Source organism: Phacochoerus africanus, chromosome 1, assembly GCF_016906955.1.
Source record: "Phacochoerus africanus isolate WHEZ1 chromosome 1, ROS_Pafr_v1, whole genome shotgun sequence".
In the NCBI taxonomy this organism is placed as follows: domain Eukaryota; kingdom Metazoa; phylum Chordata; class Mammalia; order Artiodactyla; family Suidae; genus Phacochoerus; species Phacochoerus africanus.
This window is the reverse complement of record NC_062544.1, coordinates 283,606,410-283,622,230: the sequence shown is the minus strand read 5'-3', so window position 1 is coordinate 283,622,230 and position 15,821 is coordinate 283,606,410. Positions and strand designations below refer to the sequence as shown.

Sequence of the window (15,821 nt, the reverse complement as noted above, 5' to 3'; positions counted from 1 at the left end):
CATCTATTAATGTATCTTTAAGTTCACTCTTTTTTTCTGCAAGATCTAATCTGCTATTAATCTAATCCAGTGTATTTTTCATCTCACATACTGTCATCTCATCTCAAATTTAACTTGGGTCTTTTTATACTGTTCATGTACCTATTTAGATCTTTTAATATCTATGGTTATAATATAATCATAATGCAATTATAATAACATTTTCAGTGCCCTTATCTGATAAATCTAATATGTGTCCATTATGGGTCAATTTTGATTGAATGAATTATATTTTATGAGTCATTTGTTTCTTTCTTTCTTTGCATTTCCGGAATTTTTTATCATGGCTTTTTTGAGTTATAATTCATATACCATAAAATTCATGCTTTTAAAGTGTACAATTCAATGGCTTTTAGTATATTCAGATAGTTGTACAACCCCCAGCATTATGTAACTTTAGAACATTCATCATCCCCCAAAAAACTCCTGTCCCCAGTAGCAATCTCTCCCCCTTCTCTCCCTTTCCTACCCTGCTCCTGGCAACCATTGAACTACTTTTTCTCTCTGTATATTTGCCTATTATGGACATTTCCTCTAAGATATTCACAAATATGCAACTTTTTATGATTGACTTCTTTCGCTTAGTATCCTGAAATGTTTTCAAGATGTATCCAAGTCAAGCATGTATCAGTACTGCCTTTCTTTCTGTTGTTGAATAATACTCCTTGTATGGATGCAACGCATTTCAATTATATGTTCATTGGTTGCTCGATATTTGGGTTACCCAGATCTAGAAAATTTTTATTGAAAGTCAAACATTGTGAATTTTACCTAGTTGGGTAATGGACATTTTTATTCCTATAAATATTTGTGACCCTTGTTCTTGGATGCATTTACTTGGTGGCAATTTGAATCTTGCTTTGTGTGTGTGTGTGTGTGTGTCTTTTTGTCTTTTTAGGGCTGCACCAATGGCATATGGAGGTTCCCAGGCTAGGGGGTCTAATCTGAGCTATAGCTGCCAGCCTAAGCCACAGCCACAGCAATACCAGGTCCAAGCCACGTCTGTGACCTACACCACAGCTCACGACAACGCCGGATCCTTAACCCACTGAGCAAGGCCAGGGATCGAACCTGCAACCTCATGGATCCTAGTCGGATTGTTTCCGCTGCGCCACAACAGGAATTCCCTGAATCTTGCTTTTAATAGCAGTTAGGCAACACCAGTATGGCGTTCAGTCTGGGGCTAAGTCTTCCCCACCCCCAAGATTAGACCCTCATGTTCAATATCCAATGGCCTCTGAATCTTGAGGGCTCCCAATCTGGCCGTGGGGACAGGCACGGTTCTCAGCCTTGTGTGACCTGGGCCCTGGGCCCTCCAGTCCTAGTGATGGCTCTTTCCCTGGCCTCGGGTGGTCTTCACATGCATAGCCCTGCTCAGCTGAAGACCCAAGGGGACCCTCTTCAGACCTCCAGCGTTATTTCTCTGTCCTGCGGACTCCAGCCACCCCCACCTCCCCTCAGTCTCTCAGCTCTGTCTCCTCGACCCAGGGCAGCTGCTGGACTCCTCCTGGGTTCCCTGAGAGCTCTCACCGAAATGTAAAAACCCTGAAGCTGTAGGCCTCGTCTCATTTATTTCCCACGTTTCAGGGAACCCACTCCTGTCCCCCGTTCCGTGGTGTGCAGTGCCTTTGAGACAGTGGTTTCAGATCTCCTGCATGTTCTTTGGTTGTTTGTGGCAGGATGATCCACCTGGCTCTTGTTCCACCATCCCAGCCCAAAACAGACATGCCAGGACCCGTCACTTAAAGGGTTAAATTGTTCACGGTGTGACAGGGCCGCTGCACAGAGCAGTGCAGACTCCATAGATATCACAGCTCCAGCCTTTTAGAGAAGGGCTAGCGGCGCCTTTGTCTCTTGGAACAGAGATGTTAACCACTGTTCCTTTAGGGAGTCCCGTTGTGCCGTTTGCCTCCTTGAATGTGGGAATATTTATGTCTCCTCTCACAGGTGATCAGCGAGTTTGAAGCCTCTCCTGACTCATTTTCCTACAGAATTCCCAACCTGAGTCGGAATCGTCAGTACAGCGTCTGGGTGGTGGCCGTGACATCGGCTGGGAGAGGCAACAGCAGTGAAATCATCACAGTGGAACCGTTAGCCAAAGGTGGGGTACCCACTCTGGGAAGGACCTCGGGTCCCGCTACAGTTTGACTGGTTTCAGGTCTCTCTTCTCTCTGAAATTCAGCTTACGATGCCCGAAAAACCAGAACATCACCTGTGTCACATTTCAGCCCTAGAAACGGGGTCGCTGTTAACTGACAGCAGGCTTCTGTGCAAATCAGAAAAGCACCCTCTTAAGGATGAGTGGTTTTACAATGTCAGGTGCCTTGGGGAAAATCAGGAAAGGAAATAATAAGATGAAAATCGCTACATAACAGCTTCCCAAGCAAGTTCTACTAGCTTCAAAATCAGGTATCATGCTTCTTAAAGAGAAATGTCTTCTTTTTTGGTCTATGAAATTTGAAACCTTACAAAATAAGAAAATCCTTAGCTCTTCTTCTATTGATAACATGCTATAAACAGAAACCTTCAGTAACAAAAGGAGGTTTGTTTCAGGAACAAAATGTCCCTAAAAGTGAAGATGATGTCTTCACACTGAGATGTTGCACTGGCCCTAAAAAGCGCGTATAGACACAGAACACTCTGATTCTACTTCTGGTCATTGCTACCAGTGTTTCGGGTCCCCCTCAGTTGTCATGAGTAGATGTACTGACGTCACCATTCCAGGTCAACAGGAGAGACCCTGATTTTGGAACACATCCCATTGACAATGTATTACTAATAAGGCTTCTAGGTGCCTAAAAGGCAAAATAAACGTTCCAAGATTCCAGTTTTCCCTCTAAGAGCTCCTGATAAATGTTGGGCAATGGAATAGCTCAGAAAGAGGCGGCATCTGGAGTCCCCAGTGTGGCTCAACAGGGTAAGAACCCGACATAGCATCCATGAGGATGCGGGCTCCATCCCTGGCCTCGCTCAGTGGGTTAAGGATCCAGGGTTGCCGAAAGCTGTGGTGTAGGGCGCAGATGCAGCACTTCCATATGCCATAGGTGGGGCCATGAAAGGAAAAAAAAGAACAAGCAAAAGAAAGAGGCAGAATCAAATAATTGGGGGGGGGAGCAGTGTCACATTTCAAACATAAATACTGATAGAAAAGGAATATTTTGTTGGTGAGTGATATAAGTGGTGGATTTTTTGGCTCGTTGTACTCTTTGAACTTGATACCCAGCCAGCCCTAAGATGCACTAGCATTTAGAAATCGGTAATTATCAAAGGGCATCAGGGCTGTGGGAGAAAAGGAAAAGGAACTGCACAGAGGAGAGGGATTGGCCATAACCTTAGCTCTTCTCTCCTTCTGTGTGGTCAGTGTTCTGTCCCCAAACACATCCAGGGGTGGCCTGGCTAAGGTAGTAAGAGGTGACATCTCAGAGGACACACAGCTGGAAAGCGGCTGCTTCCACAGGGCTGGGACTTATCTGGGGAGACTGAGTGTCATTTGGTCACTGAATAAATCATTTTGAGTGCTTATGGTGTGCCAGGCTAGGGACACAGGGGCACTTTAGTCAAGGGAGGCTGATTGCTGCAGCAGACATCCTGTAAGGTTCAGTGGCTTCACCTGAGAACACAGACCAACCCAGGTGTTCTGGACGGGTGGCTTTCCTGGGTGGTTCATTCCACGTGGTGACTCAGGGATCCAGGCTTCTTCCACCTTGTGATGTGAGGTCCTGGGGTCCTTTGTCTCCAGCCGGCTAGGTGGAGAGCACGCATGGAGGCTGGTGGAGAAGTCTTCACCGTCAGACAGGGAAGCGTTTATTTCATTCTCACCCACATTCCACTATGTAGCATGAAGCGTGGGTCCTACCTACTTTCAGAGCAGAGCTTGGAGATGAAGCCAGGCTGAACGTCCAGAAGGGAAAGCAAACAGGGCTTGCTGAGCATCCAGGAGTCTCTTCCAAGAATTCTGTAAAACACATGTGTTTACTGTCTGCCTTCATGGAGCTCAAAATTGGGTGGGGAGACAGAAAATAACCTCACAAAAATACATGTGTAATCAAGAACGTCAATAAATGCTTTAGGAGTTCCCATTGTGGCTCAGTGGTAGTGAACCTGACTAGTATCCATGAGGATGTGGGTTGGATCCCTGGCCTTGCTCAGTGGGTTAAGGATCCGGCATTACTGTGAGATGTGGTGTAGGTTGCAGACGGGGCTTGGATCCTGCGTTACTGTGGCTGTGGTGTAGGCTGGCGGCTGCAGCTCTGATTCGACCTCTAGCCTGGGAACCTCCATGTGCCGTTGGTGCAGCCCTAAAAAGACAATAAGTAAATATATATGCTTTAGAATAGTCCTCAGAACCTCAGACGGGGTGGGTGGGCTCAGGCGCAGAAGGGCAGGTAAATGCAGTCACGTGACAAAGGAAAAAAAGTGTTCCGATATCGGAGGCCTCCAGCCTAGAAGAGTTCAGGGCCTTGGAGGTGGGGACGCTGGACCCAGCAGGTCTGGGGAGGGAGAGTGATCTCAGGAGAGCCTGGAGGGGAGGGCAGGGCAGGGCAGGGCAGGGCAGGGCAGGGCTAGCCAGGCTGGGGCTTCCAGGCTGAGTTAGGAATTCCAGGTCCCGCTCTGAGCAAAGTGGAAAGACATGGAGTTTTAACCAGAGGAGGGGTGTGACCCTGTGTGTGTGTGTGTGTACACGCCTATGTGGATGTGTGTGCATGTTGTTTTGTATGTGTGTGTGCATGAGTGTGTGTGCACACGTGTATATACACTTTGTGTGTGTGCGTGTGCACTAGCTTTATATTTTTTAGAACTGCTTTAGATTTACAGAGAAATCGTGGAGCTGGCGGGTGGAGTTGGCAGGCTCGGCACACGGGTTTCCCTACTGCCAGCCCACGTCTGAGGGGCACTTGTGCCAGCCGAGGGCAGGAGTTTGAGGACCACGCTGATGATCCGCCTCCGGAGTGGATGGCAGGGAGGCGCAGGTGGGAAACAGGACCAGACAGGAGGCCGAGCGGCCAGGCAGTGTGACCTGGGCCAGCAGTTAGCAGAGGGGCCTGAAAGGTGTGTCCTGGGCATAGACAGGAGGGGACTCGCAGAGATGCGCAGGGGTGACACGGAACCTCTGATGTGACAGAGCCATCGGCTGGGAGACGTCTGGGCAGCTGGGGCAGGTCCTGGCTCCTCAGAGACATCGGACAGGGGCCAGAGATGGAGAGGGGTGAGCAGCCAGACAGCACTCACTCCTGGGCGGGGAAGCGCCCACTGGACCACAGAGGGAGGGGGAGCTGGAGGGATGGACTGGGGAGGGAGGGGCCCGGGAATTGGCAGAGCAAAGGGGGCAGGCCAGACAGAGAGGAGAGGGACCAGGAGGGCAAGGGCAGGAATTCAACACAGATGCTTTTAGAGGGGGGGCCTGCTCGGCTGTGCCAGCTGCCGCTGGGAGGCCCCGTGGAAGAAGACTGGACATGCCCTTGGGTGTGGCCACACAGGGGACCTTCCAGAGAGCAGCTTCGGTGGGGAGGGGACTGGGAGGGGGAGAAAGTGAATGGAAGCAGGCCATTCTCTAAACACATCACCTGGAGGAGGTGACGAGCAAGAGATGCTGGAACTGGGCGGGCGTTGGCCCAAGGAAAGGCTTCATGAGGTTTAATAGATCAGCCAGCAGAGCGTGCAGTGCAGCTCTGGGAAGATGCTGGAGGGGGCGAGGCCGATGACACAGGATAAGGAGCCGGCAGCCGCAGGACAGAGGTCTGGAGAGGGAAAGGAAAGTGGCCTCGGGGACGCAGTGGCAGGAAGCGCAGAGCCCCTGTGTGTCCCTGCCCAGTACTCCGCAGGTGGTGAATGAGGGAAGGGCCAGAGGTTTGCTAAGAGAAGAGAAGGGATGATGGGAGGTCATTGCCGGGAAGTGGGAACTTACTGAGGGGCAGTGCCATGCAGGCAGAGTGGCTCCAGATTCTCTGGCACATGGATTGATCCAGAAAAGTTCAGTTTCTCATGCATCAGTAGGGTTCACCCAGAGTCAGGATTGATCCAGATGGGTTTTCCAGAAAGAAGCTGAGCTAGGGAATGCCTCCAGAGTGGAGTGGACGTCCAGCTGGCAGGGACCACCCAGGACCCCAGACCCAGCAAAGGCAGAAGGGTCCAAGCTGGACAGACGGGGCTGCGTGCAGGCTGAGGGGCTGGTGCAGCTTATTCTGTGGTTGTTAGGAGATCAGGGCAGGCCAGCAGCAGCAGCAAATCTGTCGAGAGGTAGCAGGGTCCCAAATCCCGGTTAGGTTTAGGATGAAGGCTGCCACTTTGGTGGAGGGGGCGGCAGGACGAAACCATGGACCCGGTCCTGGAGGAGCATCGTCCTGAGAAGGAGCCCAGGGCGAGGGCAGACCCAGTGAGCCCAGTCACATGGCTGAGAAGAACTCAGGAGCCGGAAGGGGGGTCCAGGTTGCAGGTGGGCTACAGTTTCTCAAGAGAATCGCCTGTTCAAAGGCAGACTCCTGGGGCCCACCTGAGACCGCTGAATCAGAGTCAGAGCATGAACCTGCTTTTTTAACAAAGATTCTAGGTGATTCTCCTGCCTGCTCCAGTTTGCTTAGGGTCCTATCTATTTCAGCTGCCACAACGGGCTCTCATTCCAGAAACTGGGTGTGTTGGGCTTGAAGATGAAATGGTTTCAGCCAGAGTTTTTCAAAATGCTAATGGAAAATCACTCCTAAGTTCTAGAATTAATTTTAGGAGTTCTCGCCAGCATTTCAAAGAACTAAAATGGAATAGAATGGGATAGCGTCACAGTCAAATAGTCTAGACTTTTTTAAAAAGCAGGAAAAAAAGTTGAAAATATCAGAAGGCCTCATTCACAGGCAGCATTCATGTGTAAAGGCTTGTTTTCATTCATATACAGTACGTGTGTGCAGCTTCCAGGATTCGTTGTTTCTCACCTGCCCAAGATATTTTTGTTATTGATGGAACATCAGAAATATCAGTAACTGATAAAGCGGTCTCTGCCCTGGAATATTCCATTTCAAGCCACCTCTGAGGACCTGGCTCTAAGGAGGAGGGGCTTCAGGTCCCCCCAGAGCAGGAACATTGCTTCAAACACACGGCTGGGTTTTGCTGTAATAGTTGCTACACAAAACAGGCCCAGCCTCTGAGCCTGCTGGCACTTCCTCTTTCCCCCTTCTCTTGCTGCCAGTGCTCAGAACAACAAAACTAGGATCTGTCTGGTAGCTCTTAGTTCATTTTCTAGACCAGGATGACTTCCTAAGGAGCTGGCTCCGGCATCCCCCCTTTCCTGGAATTCCTGAACTTTCCTGAAGGGTCTGTTCTCCAGATCCATGGGCCAGTCGAACCCCCACAGGGTACAGGGGTCCCAACGCTGGTTGCATCCTTGTGGGTCCAGAATCGATTGGAGCTGCCGTCCACCTGCAGCTTCCTTGTCTGCACGTCTAGATGGGCTGAGCTTCTAAAAGGACTGTCCCCAAAAAGCAGGATTTGAGTGTATGGCAAAGTCCGGGCAGACCATTTTGCCTCTGGAAACTCGTGTCATGGTGTCTGTGTCAGCTTTTGTGTCCCACCCAAGAAGGTGGCCCTAGGAACCTGTCAGTACAGGCCCCTTTGGCCCCAAGGAGGCCCCTGCTGACAGGGGGCCAGCCTGGGCTTTTTCCTCTCCACCTCCTGGGCCCCCCAGCTACTCTGGGACCGTGGCAGTCCCCAGTGGCGTCCCCAGCAGATGCTCCTGTTCAAGCATCTGAGTCATTGTCCTCAGCAAACGGTGGTTCTTCAACAGAGGCCACTCTGGAAATGCTTATTTTCCTTACTGTTTGTGCTGAAGATGAAGCTGATACAATAATATCAAAAAAGCCCCACAAAATTGATGAATAGACGCCGTAACAGTTTCACCCCTTCCTGTCTTAGGGCTTTATGTTTGTTTGATCTCTTCTCTCAGATATTAAAAGTATATTTTAATGTGCAGTTTGGAGTGTTAAGATAAATTGCTTAATAAAATGCTCTGAAAAATCATTGCGCTCATAGAAAGCACAGCTTGGAGCTGCTGGTTTATGAAGCCCCAGGTATTGCATTTGGGCTCCTCGTGTTTTGTCAATACGGGGGCGGGGGGGGCGGGGGCTGGAGGGAGGCTCCAGTCGGGATGTTGAGCTACTTATACAATGAAAGTCCTTTCCATGCGTCTGACACCGAGACGAGCGCTGATGGGTGTACCAGTAATCGGCAGGGCAGCAGTTGCCTTTGGGGTATGGCTTTGTGGGGGACGGTCACTGCAGCCTCTGTGTAGGCAGGTCTGGGGGTCACTGGGCTTCTGCTCTGTTTGGTGCTCCAGCTCCTGCACGAATCCTGACTTTCAGTGGCACGGTGACCACTCCCTGGATGAAAGACATCGCCTTGCCTTGCAAAGCCGTTGGGGACCCTTCTCCTGCGGTAAAATGGATGAAAGACAGGTAACCAGTAACCCAATGTATGCCTTCCACGAATCTCTGGAGAGCATCAGACACACTGGGATGGGTCTCGCGGTGTCTTTTTTTTTTTTTTTTCTCATGATCACTAAAGCGTTCTCTTTTTTAAAATGTTTTTTAGTAGCGTGTAGTCGATTTACAATGTTCTGTCAATTTCCGCTGTGTAGCAAAGTGACGCAGGGACCCAGCCATATATACACACATTCTTTTTCTCCTGTTATCTTCCATTGTGTCCTATCCCAAGAAATTAGATATGGTTCCCTGCGCTATACAGCAGGACCTCCTTCCTTAATCCACTCTAAATGTAATAGTTTGCATCCACCAACCCCAGATTCCCAGTCCATCCCCCACCCCCTTCCCCTCCCCCTTGGCAAGTCTGTCCTCCATGTCTGTGAGTCTGTTTCTTTTCTGTAGATAGGTTCATTTGTGCCATATTTTAGATTCCACATATATGATATCATATGGCATTTGTCTTTCTCTTTCTGACTTACTTCACTTGGTATGAGAATCTCTAGTTGCATCCATGTTGCTGCAAATGGCATTATTTCATTCTTTTTTATGGCTGAGTAGTATTCCATTATGTATATGTACCATGTCTTCTTAATCCATTCATCTGTCAGTGGACATTCAGGTTGTTTCCATGTCTTGGCTGTTGTGAATAGTGCTGCTGTGAACACATGGGTGCGTGTACTTTTTGAATGAAAGTTTTGTCTGGTGTATTTACACCAGTGAAAGCTCCAGGAAATCTACCCCCTCTTCTGAGATAAAGAGGAAGGTGGTTGAGGGCAGAGCAGAAGGAATCTTGGCTTTAGCACTAAAAGGATCTGATCTATTGTGTCAATTCTCTAACAATTCAGAGCCTTAAATTCATAAGACAAAGCTTCCAAGGCAAATGATCTAACCAGCCCAATAATCGCTGGAAGTTCTCTGTACCTAATCATGAAACTCTCCAGTATAACTGGGATGAAGGTACCCAAGGTTACGGGATACTTAGTGCTTCCCTCTCCTTCCAAGATTCATGGACCAACTAACCCTAGCACCAACACTCTGAGAAATAACTTCTAGAAATGGATTACGGCTTTGCTAATACAAAATCTGGTTTTTCCTGCTCAGTAGGAATTACTAAAATAATAGCCGCTGCGATGGAGGGGAGAAAGTGGGTGAGATGGATTCTGCTCATGTAACTTTTCCAAGTACTTTTTCTCTCTCCAGAGGAAGAAATTAGGATATAAATAAAGGGCTGAGGATTCACTGATGAGTCGAGAGGTTTGCTAAAAATTGGGTTCAGAAGACTTCCTATTTCCAAACAAAAGCACTTAAAAGACAAAGTACTGAAATAATGTTCCTGGCTCAGGGACCACTTTATCATCTCTTTCACAGTCAGTTAACCCAAAGGAAGTGGATAAGGTCCCAAGACCCAGTGGCATTCCACCTACTGTGGGGGTGACCCCAGATGACCAGACAGCTGCCACCACTGCAGGGGCTACAATGTCACCAGGGGGACTCTCTTTATACTAGAGGTCAGCTCATCCCCCTTGTGACATGCCATTCATTTTTTATGCCAAAATCATGAACAACTTCACCTGAGGTGAATCTACAAGCGACCTCCCAATTTTAGCTGTCCCTATATGATTGGGTCCAAATGGCACTTCCGCCCCCAGAAGCAATTCCAAAAGGGACATGACAGTCATCGGGCTGGGAAGGAGCCAGAACCCAGGCCCTCCACGCAGACCTCACCTCCGCGCAGCCTTTTTTTTTTTTTTTTAACGAAGAATGAAACTGTTTTCGTCCTGTGGTCCTAGTTTAGTTCTTACCGCATCTACTGCTCCAAAGGCGTGGTTTGCTTCGGAGAGGGTGTCTCTGCTTTTCCCCAGCCTCGGCTAACTTGGGTTGTAATTTCTTTAATCTGCGCCTCTTTCTTCCTGTGAGGCAGTAACGGGACCCCCAGCCTCGTGATGATTGACGGGCGGAGGAGCATCCTCGGCAACGGCAGCTTCGTCATCCGCACGGTGAAGGCAGAGGACTCCGGCTACTACAGCTGCATCGCCAACAACAATTGGGGGTCAGACGAGATCATCTTAAATTTACAAGTACAAGGTACGGCGTTTCGGGACTCTTGCTAATGACGCTTTTCGTGGGTATTGCGCCCAAGGAGTGAAGGTGAACAGATTGAAAAATCAACCTCCAGGAAGAGCTGATTGCTCCTTTTCCCGCTCTATGAAAACATATCTGTTCCTTTTGAAAAATACAGTTAAACAACTCAGAGGAAGTGAAGAGCAGTCGTAATCGGAGAGAGAACACTGTTTACACTTTTTCGTATAGAAAGCCCAGTCTCATTCTTCCTTACGTGCGCATCGCTGAGAAAGACCGTCTTAACGAGGTCCACTAAGTGCACAATTTACTCCACACACATATTAAGTGCAACCCAGAAGACCCCAACCAGAAATAAGGCTAAATCGAGGTGTTTTATGCCTGCTAATTAACTGAACCGTTCCGGGCAATGTATGTTAAAAGCACACTCACTCAGGCTCTGTGGTGCCTTGAAATTTAATCGTGTCCTGAATGCAGAGTGTGTACTTTTTCCCGACACTGTTCACCAAACGTACGTGACACATTCAAGGCTGTCAGGGTAAAATCATGTGTAAGATCCCAGATGGCCATGAATTGAGTTCAGATTTGGATGCATGGTGATATTTTATTCGTAGGAAAATCAAAGTGCATAATTCTTTGGATTTAAGGATTATCACATGAATAAATCCCAGCAAGTAAAAAAAAAATCAATATTGTCCTCAGTGGGAGGGGCAGGAAGGAGAAATATATAGTTTCTTAAATTATGCAGAATGGATCTGGAATTTCAAGTAACAGAAGTTGGGAGAATTCCAGGGCACTTTAGAAAAAAGACACTATTTTATGATTCTCGAGAGACCCATTTTTTTTATGGCTTTGGGTTAATACATCAGGCTTCTCTCTGTGGAAAGGAGAAGGACATCTTATAAAAAGCTTTCTATATAATTTGGATAACCTTATTCTAAATTTCTTTAGTATTTCTGTCTGCCAAGCTCATCCAAAATAATACTGGGGCCCAGTGATTGAAAGTTTATCATTTTTAAACCTTGTGTAATAATTCAGGTTCATGTGCTGCCATTCAGCAGCACACCTTTGATTTCAGAGCTGAGAGAGAGAGAGAGAGAGAGAGAGAGTGTGTGTGTGTGTGTGTGTGTGTGTGTGTGTGTGTGTGTTGCACCTGGGGGGGTAGCTAAAATAGTGGAAATGTTTACCATTTCTTTCCTGCTAGCTATGCTTTTTCTCCACCTTTCATGTCACTGAGAACAGAACAGCTGAGTGGGTGCCATTTTCCTTTCTCACTTGACTCACAGCTGAAAATTCAGAGTAAAATAATGCTTGTAGCCTCAGTAAGTTCCCGGAAGATTTCAATTAGTGATGAGCCACTCACTCAGAAATTCCAGAAATTGGTAAGGACATGAGGAACTAAATCCAAGGAGAAATGTGGGTGAATTTTCTTTTAAAGAGTAGATTCATTCTGTTCCCTCTCTTTAGCCCGGGATATCAACTCATTAGACATTTTGACAGACGTGAATTGCGTATTTTGTCAACCTGAAACGCTTATCTAATGAATGGCTCTTAAGAGTCATTTGGTAAATGACTGTTAAAGAAGACGAAAGATGTGGAAAACTAATAGTTGTTTTCTAAAAACTGCTTCCTCTCTAGTTCCGCCAGATCAGCCTCGGCTTACAGTTTCCAAAACCACTTCCTCTTCCATCACCCTCTCCTGGCTCCCTGGTGACAACGGAGGCAGTTCCATCAGAGGTAATAAGACACGGGTTGTCTGCAACAGCTGAGTCATTGTCACTGTCCACAGGCCAATAAGGGACACGTCTTTATCCAGTACGTGTTGTGTGTTCATTTCTCTCTCCCCCAAACCCATCGTATAATTAATTCTCCCATCGCCTAAACAAACAAACAAACAAAACCCACTTCTATTTTTATGGTATTTGGTAAAACTCACCCAGTCATGCAAGGCATCCCGTTCACAAAGCGCGTACCGGGCCTCCCATCTGAGTGGATTATTAACAAATGCAAAAAAGAGAGAAAAACAAATTTGGCGACTCTCCCCCCAGCTTCCACGTGGTGTTGTTAACACTGTATCCTGCACTCGAGTCCTCCGTCCTTCATTCCAACGACGGCCACTGCCCTTCGGACTCAGGAAGCCCTGACGAGGGGAAAGAGTCTCTCTGCACCGAGTTTCTGCCCTTAGTGCAGAAGAGGCAGGAACAAACGGAGGAGATGAGTTAGCCCGACGGTCCCAGCCTAAGTGGAGCCGGGAGAACATTCTGGGCAAACTGTAGACCAGAGCGGGAGACCCAGAGCATCAGAGGATGCACAGGATTAGGGAGCTGAGCAAGGAGAGTGGTCCTAGAGCAGGTGGGAGCAGGGGAGAGGTGGCGGCTCAGATTTCCACGGGCAGAGGACATCCTTTCTTCTGAGAGGGGAAGAAGGTGAGGCGACAACTGGAAATACAGGGCCTTTTAGGGTAAGGCCAGTGATGCCTGGAGCCGGCTCTCCCCAACCCATGAGAGTCAGTTGCTGCCTTCACCCCAGCTTTGCCCTCGATGACCTCGGCCAGACTGGGGATATTTACGTGCCACGTAAATCAGAAATGCTGCCCATTGTGGCTCCCCCCCCTCCCCAAGAACTAGTTGTTAAATATTTATTAGCACTCCACTGGGAAAAGGGAAGGATCTTTTCTTTTTTTAGGAAGAAAAATGTGAGATTCTTTTTTAAAATAGTTGGGTGATTGGGGTGAAGATGTGTTTGTGGGTTTGACGAGCCTGGGAAAGATCTGGAACGGCTGCCGTGGGAAAGTCATTCACAGAGGAGCAAAGTCCTTGCCAAGCAGAGCCAGGGCCCAGCCGCCGATCAGTAGCACGCGTTGTGGTGATCACGGGCATTGTGGGGTGATGACTTTTTCAAGTGATGCTGGGCAGCTGGGCAGAAAGGTGGCTCACGGGAGGTCCCGTTGTGGCGCAGTGGTTAACGAACCCGACTAGGACCTGTGAGGTTGCGGGTTCGATCCCTGGCCTCGCTCAGTGGGTTAAGGATCCGGCACTGCCGTGAGCTGTGGTGTAGGTTGAAGACGCGGCTCAGACCCCGCGTTGCTGTGGCTCTGGCGTAGACTGGCAGCTACAGCTCCAATTGGACCCCTAGCCTGGGAACCTCCATATGCCGTGGGTGTGGCCCTAGGAAAGACAAAAAGACAAAAAGAAAAAAGAGAGAGAGAGAAAGAAAGAAAAGTGGATCACAGGCCCCGAAGTGGGTGACTGGCGGCCGCATGAGGCCAGAAGGCTCAAGGGTGAGAGAAAGCAGGCTCTTGATTGAAATGGTCCGCCTAAGTGTCTTGGCTGGCTGGGGAGGGTTTTTATGAACAAAACAGTAGGTACCAGAGCAGGAGTTCATGGGACCCTAGGACTCTGGGCTCAGAGGAATGAAGTGTTGGTTCTGAAAATGTAAGCTGATGGGAGAGGCAGAGCGGGACAGGTGTGGGGAGGAAGGCCTTAGAGATGAAGCCAGTGATGAGTTTCCGTCCAGAGGCAGCAGGTGTCCTTGAGACACAGTGGTAGCCAAAGCCATTGGCCTGGGGGTCCCCATCGCTAAGAGTTAGAAAAGCTTCCCACACCACCTAAACAGTGGTGTAGATGGAATTAGAGGAGGTGGTGAAGTCCGCTGACCGTGAGCTGGGCCCAGAGCCATCATGCACCTGTCCCGCGTGGAAGGGCCTGTCAGAGGTGCAGGTCAGGGACACGCCGAACAGGCTCAGGAAGGGGGAAGGACCCCAAGGCTGCAGAGGGCCAGCGGGGAGGGGAGGAGGCGGCCAATGGGGTAATACTGACCACGGCCACGGAAGGGGTTCGAGACGGTGAGCTCATGGCGCAGCCTTGGCACACACTCCCGGCTGCCCCCTGGGGCAGGAGCCCGTGTGGTGCGGAGGTGAGACGTGTTAAAGAGGACGTCCTCTGTGCGGGACAGGAGATGCCAGCCCCTTCGTGTAAGGACCTGCGTCAGGCAGGTGCGTCCTGGGCTGCTGGATGTAGACGTTTAGGGGGCCAGGACAGAGCAGATGGGATATGTGTGCCCCCGAGAAGGTGGTTGGGGTAACAGAGAGGGGTGTCTCACCTGGTCACACAGGGCCAGAAGCTCAGGCTTCAGATTCCGGCAGCGGGTATGTCTTGCAGCGACTCTAGAATGGTCACCTGACCGCTGTGAAGCTCAGGGTCCCCACTGTGGAGCTGATACTCGCCATCTCACAGGGTGGTGGGAGCTGACATGATTCATGGGCCGTGGACAATGCCGGACTCAGTGATGGTGGACTGGGGGCAGTGCTCGAGGTAGTCCTACCCTCGTGGATAACTTCCCCCTTGGCCAGAAAGCCTAGGTTCTCTTAAAAGCAACAGCTTCAGACCATGCCCGTCCCAAGGTTTCTGGCACCTGTGCTCTGAAGTTCAGATATTTAGAGATTCGCTGTCCATTCCCAGTTCCCCAGTTACATCTTTAAAAGGGAATGGACAGGAGATCCCTGGTGGCCTAGAGGTTGAGGATCCAGCACTGTCACTGTTGAGGCTCAAGTTCAGTCTTCGGCCCGCAGACTTTCACATGCTGCAGGCACGGCCACAAGTGAAATAAAATGGGAAATTAAGGGCATTGGCAGAAAGTGGTTTTATCTTCATCATCCTGTCCAGCAATTCCCCAGGGTACTGTCTGGTGTGGCCTCAATGCCTTCTAGTCAATGCCATCACAGCACTTATGCCAGCCTGGGCTCAACTTCCTGAAATCAGAAAGAGCTCCGACCTCCTCTTCCAAAGATGCAAAAATTCTGAGAACGCATCTTCGTACGGAGTGCAGGCTTCCAAGAGAAAACACCTGATGCTCTCTGCATGTCTTCTTGTTTTCCGAAGGCTACATCTTGCAGTACTCTGAGGATAACAGTGAGCAGTGGGGGAGTTTCCCCATCAGCCCAAGCGAGCGCTCTTACCGCCTTGAAAACCTGAAATGCGGTACCTGGTACAAGTTCACTCTTACTGCACAAAACGGCGTGGGGCCCGGGCGCATAAGTGAAATCATAGAGGCGAAAACCTTAGGAAAAGGTATGTGCCTTCTTTCGTGTCTGGGTTTCCTCTCTCTTCTAGATCGAAATCACCAGAGATGCGTCATGCATTTGCCTGTTTGCGAGTTGGAGCTCATGTTCCCCAGGGGTTCGGCAGTGTTGCAGCCTCTCGAGGGAGCTGGCCGCTTGGCTGGTCCCCGCAGAATTTCCGG

At 49.3% G+C, this 15,821-nt stretch overlaps 1 protein-coding gene across 1 annotated transcript in view; it reads left to right on the top strand.

The window, feature by feature from the left end:
• Nucleotides 1-15,821, top strand: part of DSCAM (DS cell adhesion molecule) — a 740,562-nt gene that overhangs the window by 670,413 nt on the left and 54,328 nt on the right. Inside the window, exons 21-25 of the mRNA XM_047796891.1 lie at nt 1,987-2,140; nt 8,357-8,474; nt 10,423-10,586; nt 12,219-12,317; nt 15,461-15,649. Coding sequence (XP_047652847.1) covers nt 1,987-2,140; nt 8,357-8,474; nt 10,423-10,586; nt 12,219-12,317; nt 15,461-15,649 — 724 coding nt within the window. The remainder of the gene's footprint in view (nt 1-1,986; nt 2,141-8,356; nt 8,475-10,422; nt 10,587-12,218; nt 12,318-15,460; nt 15,650-15,821) is intronic.